General features: G+C 37.5%; 1 protein-coding gene across 1 annotated transcript; it reads right to left on the bottom strand.

Annotated features, from left to right (window-relative positions):
- Positions 1–761: 761 nt before the first annotated feature.
- LOC135260825 (UPF0711 protein C18orf21 homolog) lies at positions 762–4,597 on the bottom strand. The gene is made up of 3 exons (XM_064346448.1): positions 4,513–4,597; positions 3,251–3,471; positions 762–2,895 (listed from the first exon to the last, which is right to left on the bottom strand). The coding sequence occupies exons 1-3, from the start codon at positions 4,528–4,530 to the stop codon at positions 2,745–2,747; spliced, it is 390 nt and encodes a 129-aa protein (XP_064202518.1). The 5' UTR covers positions 4,531–4,597; the 3' UTR covers positions 762–2,744.
- Between the last annotated feature and the right edge of the window lie 1,403 nt (positions 4,598–6,000).

The raw sequence follows: 6,000 nt of genomic DNA, 5'->3' as shown, positions 1-6,000 counted from the left end.
GGCTAGCTACAATTCCACTGAAAAATACTACGATTGCTTCATGTTAGTGAGTCACTAATGATACATGGTTACTCCATGGTACACGGTTCATGAAACCTGCATCCCTGCAGAGTTTCTTCACCACAGCAGGTAGAAAAGTCCAGGATCTTTCCTACTAGAGAAGCTATACATTGCATCAGCCAGGCCTTGCAGTGAGTGCTTTGAATCATTATCATTCTTTTGAGGTGCACTTTGAGCTTATTGGCTTGATAGATTGTGGAAAAGCAGAAAACAATGGCAAACCCTGAGAGTCCAAGTACTTCAATAGTGTAAAGCCAATCACCCTGCATTTTCCTCCTCAAATACCTCATTGGTACTGCACATTATTTAATATCCAGAGCAAACTGAATAATGGGCATTCACAAGACTTTTAATGTGCAAGGACACCATAAGGTGTCATCAGAGTATTAGATACTGGGCCTGAGGGTCACGGGTTTGAGTCACAGACACTGTACCTTCGAGCAACGCTCATCGTTTATTTTACTAAACCAGCTGTATAACTGCATTGCTAAGCTATCCAAGTTAACCTGGGTGCCTGATAAGTAAATTAATAATATTCAGTTACTTACGTTAGTAAACTGAAACATAACTGAGCATATACAGAAACAGGATAAAAACCTTTGTCTCCTTTATGCAAGAACTTCTGTATAGTACATAAATACAACAGAAACGGTAATGTTTTAAAGCAGAAAACATTCTAAAAATAAAAACAAACATTCCCATAAGACACAATAAAGACTCTTTAATTTCAGTATCCAAATGTTAAAACATTCAATTGATATGCTAAGTGATACATTCACTGCTTTGCTATACAAATTGCATGTATCAAATAATGAAACAATAAAACTGCAGTTCATTTAAAGCATACTTACTTATTGAAAACTAATAAAACTGGTTAAGCAGCCATAAATGGGGAAAAGTCTAATTTCTGTGAAACTGGCTAAATAATATTCACATTCTTGCTCAAATTCAATCTGAACAATGGTCCCTTAATTCATACAGTTTGATTAACAGATTGAAACAATTTGCAAAATCATTATGTTCAAATCATTCAGTGATTAATAGATTTTTAAGTGAAAAATAAAATTATCTGTAATTAAAATGTAATTCTGCATTAGATGATTAATACAGCTTGTTCTCTTTAAATTAAACAATTTCCAAACCATCAAGTTTTGATGGTATGAAATGCAATAAAACTAGAGTAATCACAATTTCCACATTACTTTTGGTACCATAATGAATACATTATGCTCCTTATGAAGCTTATCTTATGAATACTTTATTAACATTACCATTACTGTGTTATTCAAGTGCCCAAGAGATTCCCTTCTTCAGTGTAACAGAACGAAACCAATTGTTATCTGTTACTGCAGCTGCATATTTACTTGTGAAGTACTTACAAGGACACCAACGCAGCATACTGCACAAGACTAGAACAACATGCAGCTTTCTCTTTACAAGTTCTACAGGTTCTTAATAACTTTAATTTGTCACCGAGGACTATGCTTACATTCATACTTGCAATGGTAGGTTTACTTAGAATTGCAAAAGGTTTACTTATAATTGCTCTGAATAAGTGGCTCTACTAAATAGATAAATAATTATGATAAGTCTGTCAGTTAAGTATAAACCTTATTGTAAACCTTATTAATTCTGTCAGTTAAGAATAAACCTTATTGTACGTCGCTTTGGGTGAAAGCGTCTGCCTAATAAACATAATGTAAATGCAATGTAATGTAACTTTTGAAGAATATTTAACAATTTCATTTCGTCAATGTATAATTGATAAATTACGATCAAAGCTGCTTAGAATCTTATCTTGGTCATCACTGTCCTACTTTACATACACTACTCTCAACTAGAAGGGATATAAATACATTTGAATTCACATATTTATAACAATGTACTGTGTAGCCTATAATACAAATGGCACCACAGTGCATGAACACCTTTATAAACATCATAAACCTTTGAAGCAAAAAGTAATGTTTATGGTATATTTGGATATATAGTATAAATGTATATAGTCTTTTGCACAAAACAGACCTCTGAAGTTAATATACTGTAGTCTGTTAAAATTTGACTCCATTGAGTCTTCTACCCCCAAACCGTTCCAAACGTACATGGTTTTTCTAAAATGACAATGCCTGAATTTCCACCATCAGTACTAAGGTGGTATAAATGGACACAGATCTGGTCCCTGTATAAGGTTACATTACTCTTGTTTCAGCCAGACTAAGATAAAGCAATGACAATGCATTGCTTATTGCTGAAAATGATCTTGTAAAAATCTGAAAGAACACTGAATTTTGGCCTGATAACTTGTGCCACTTTTATTTAAAACTCACAAAAAATGTATGGTAAAATACTTAAATAACCACACAACTGTCTTGTGGTCTGTAGAAACTGCTTGTCACAGTACAACAGGATACTCTCACAATCTTCGCCACTCCCTTATCACTCAGTGTAGTGACAGGCTGAGGCTTCTTTCTGGAATCTCTCGTACAACTGAAGGATCATGACTACACAGCCAGAAAGCGCTATCCTTCCAACACCTTCCCATTAAAGATTAGACCAGCGGCAGTGCACTGGCTTTCAGGCTCACTCGCACTCTTCACAGGCACTGCTAACTTTTCTGAGCATTTGGGAGGGGGCCAAAACATAGGCCAGGCCTGTCGACGCGGTCACCAGTGCCTCTGGGACTCTCAGAGAGCAGGGAGGAAGAACTTCAGCCCGTCTCTTACTCTCTTCTGCTCGTGCCCCAGAAGCAGAAACTTTCTCAGGCGTTCGAGTGCAAGCTTCTTCACACTGCCTGTGCTGGAGGAAGAGGAGCTACTGGACTCAGATGAAGATGACCTGTGAACACAGCCCTCAGTGTGACCCTCAGCCAACAGGAGAGATGGGTATTTTACATAATGGGACAAATCAAGCTTTCTGTTTGGATCTATATAAGAAAGGCCAATGCTATCAGAAGCAAGCTATTCAGATGGAGTACAGAGATAGAAAGGTGTCATGGTATTTTACTCACACCCCCTTCCTCGATAATTTAGACATTCAGTACATTCAGATGGATATTATTTAACCAAAACAATTCAAGATTCATATAACTTCAGAAATTTTACAAAACCTCATTTTTGTTACAGTCACATTCCCATCACCACCAAATCACATGTACACCTGAATTCACACATGAAAAATAATTTCTATTTACCTTTTTAGAGTGGAGGGAGATTTCTCAGTGGTTGCAGTCTTGGGGAGGGGGGAGCGCCCTCTATAGGCTGGATGTAGATTTCTGCCAGCTACCCAATGTTTCTTGGCAGCGCTGGGAACACGGTAGTTCCTGGAGAAGCCCATCATATAGTCTCTGCTCATCGCATTGTGTCTTAAGGTGTTGTTGCAGTTTTGGCAAGTGATGTTTTGGCAAGTGACCAGCTGCCGAAGCAAAGAGAAAATTATGCGAATGGTCTTAAGGAGAATCAACAGGCGGCACTTTGAAATAATATCAGTAGTTTACAGTTGTAATTTAATTATTAACTGTTTCTAGTCCAAACCTAACAGTACATTTTATGTTTAGTTAAAGATCTTATAAACGAGTATTGTAAAGCAAAACAGAGGAACAAAATTTTGTTGGATTTAATTACCCCAATGCACACTTCAGTGGGTCTTACTAGTCACACAGGACATTATTTAAACAAAATAATACAAACATGTCTTTTTTTAAATGAATGTTCTTGCTAACATTATTTTTGCCTTGGTTAAAGTCAGACTGCTGCAGGTAGAATGTGAAATAATCAAATGCATCAAAGAGGAGTCTGAGGCACCTGGCCAAGGTTATGGAGCTTCATCCATGCGATCATCACCCTGGCTCAGATACAGAGCTATTATCAGACATGCTCATGTGTCTGTCTAGTACAAACTGCACCTCTCCTGTCAATCTTGCTAATTGTAAGATTTCAGGACATGTCTCAAGAGAGCCTCACAAACCTAATTTCTCACAACGCTGGAGAAGCTTAGGGATTCAAGCTTCCAACTGAACTAAATTTCAACATTTCAAGACATCACACATGGAATAAGGTTATATGGCATTGTGTGCAAACACTTCTGTGAAAGGGGGAATACAGCTCTGCATGAGCTATAAAATGATGTACAGCCTTAACCTTGATGCAGTAAAGCATTATTTACATTGTGTAGAGATTTTCCTTCACTGCAGCCTTCACAAATGAATAGACCATACGCTTATTAATCTTGAGAGAACAATTATTGTTTTCTAACAATATTGTATAATTGAAAAATATGCAATTATCACACATTACAACCACATGGAATTCATTGCAGACATGACGCATGCTGTGATATACGGCCACGACATTAATAACCCCAGGCAAAAACATTATGATTTTCCTCCTAAATGCAGCTCCATCCGTGTAGAATATAAATACATAGTAAAAAAAAAACATTTTTTTTTAAACTCACCGAGACAAAGGTAGCCATTCTGGGTCTGTGAAGGGAGGCAAGGAGACAAATTCAGTGGAACCTGGGCAGGCAGTCTTAGTGATCTATTTACTACAGCTGTGAACGTGCTCGCCCCTTTTAAAGCACAGCCACACAGCAGCTCAGCCAATCAATCAGAGAGGGGGGAGGAGCTATGTAAAATAAATTCAGCCCTCTCATACTGACCTTCCCTATGCCAAGTGATACCCCAATCCCCTCCAGCAATGTCATTATCACCACTTCCCCGCCAACAGCTAAAATCTAAATCTCGATTAGCACATGGAAAAAACAATATTACATATACAGTACTGTACCCAATAAGCTTTCTGACAAGATTGCCCTATTTCTTGTGGGAATACCACAGCAAATTGTATGGGCTACAGGACTTGGTAGATGTATGACTAGGGTTTATATTTTGGAAAGAGAGGGGCTGTCACAGAACACTGCTGCAATTATCGACTGCTGGTACTTATGTATATGTATACTGTATTCATATGTATACACACTGGATGGCCCAAACTCCTGATGAATGCTGTGCCTATCTCTCAGTACGTCTCTCATTACTGTGCCCATCATATAAAGCATTTATAATACTGCACCCATCTCCCAAAGTTGGACACACCATCTATCAAACCCATCTCAGAGCACCATATCTCTGCCCCCCACAGTATTATCCCCGGCCTCCCCAGAGAGATATCTTTCTCAAAACACAGAACAGAAGGTATTACTGCTTTTGACAAAAGAAACAATAACAATGACACATAAGAATGCATTTAAATGAATAACTGTGTGAATAACTAGTGCATTACTGTGCAATCATGGTCATTCAAGGTTTGGTGTGGAGGAGATTCTATTTCAAGGCTAATGGCTAATGTCTAATGTCTCTGATGTTTCATCAGTAGCACAAATGGAAAGCATTCCTGATTTAGATATTCTTGCCATAGTGATAACAAGTCTATAAAAGTGCAATACACCATATGGCTGGAAAGATTACAATCACGATCAGTAGCCCAGAATAGTTTAGCTTACTATAAACAGTAATACATGTAGTGACAAAAGAAATAAATAGGCTAACGAAACTTGAGTTGAGTTTAGGGGGATCCCATTTGGAAATAAAGCTGGGGTGACAAGTTGTGTCTAGCTACCAGGGCTATTTATACCATAGCAAACATTATGACTCCAAATAAGAAACAGAATAGAATAGTTTTCTTTATAATACAGCATACATTTTTTTGTGATGCAGAGCTAGAGGGCAACATAACCTTTTCCAAAGGAAAATCCAATTAATCCAGAAAATTAAGAGGCAAAAAATTCAGTGTGTAGGGCTGCATCTTATAACCTGTCTGCATGTCAGCAAAATAAACCTTGTGAATGTAATACACTGAAAATGAATTGACTTAGTGGGTGTATAACCTACTGCTTTGGATCATTTGCATCATCCTTTATCTTGGTTGAGATCATCATTGTTTA

Source organism: Anguilla rostrata, chromosome 1 (genome assembly GCF_018555375.3).
Source record: "Anguilla rostrata isolate EN2019 chromosome 1, ASM1855537v3, whole genome shotgun sequence".
NCBI lineage: Eukaryota > Metazoa > Chordata > Actinopteri > Anguilliformes > Anguillidae > Anguilla > Anguilla rostrata.
The sequence above is the reverse complement of the archived record's forward strand: the minus strand, read 5'-3'. Positions and strand labels throughout refer to the sequence as shown.

Excerpts from the sequence above, each read along its gene's own strand:
- LOC135260825 (XM_064346448.1), bottom strand. Across the intron at positions 2,896-3,250 it reads TCTCCCTCCACTCTAAAAAG|GTCATCTTCATCTGAGTCCA; the intron begins GTAAATAGAAAT and ends CTGTGTTCACAG.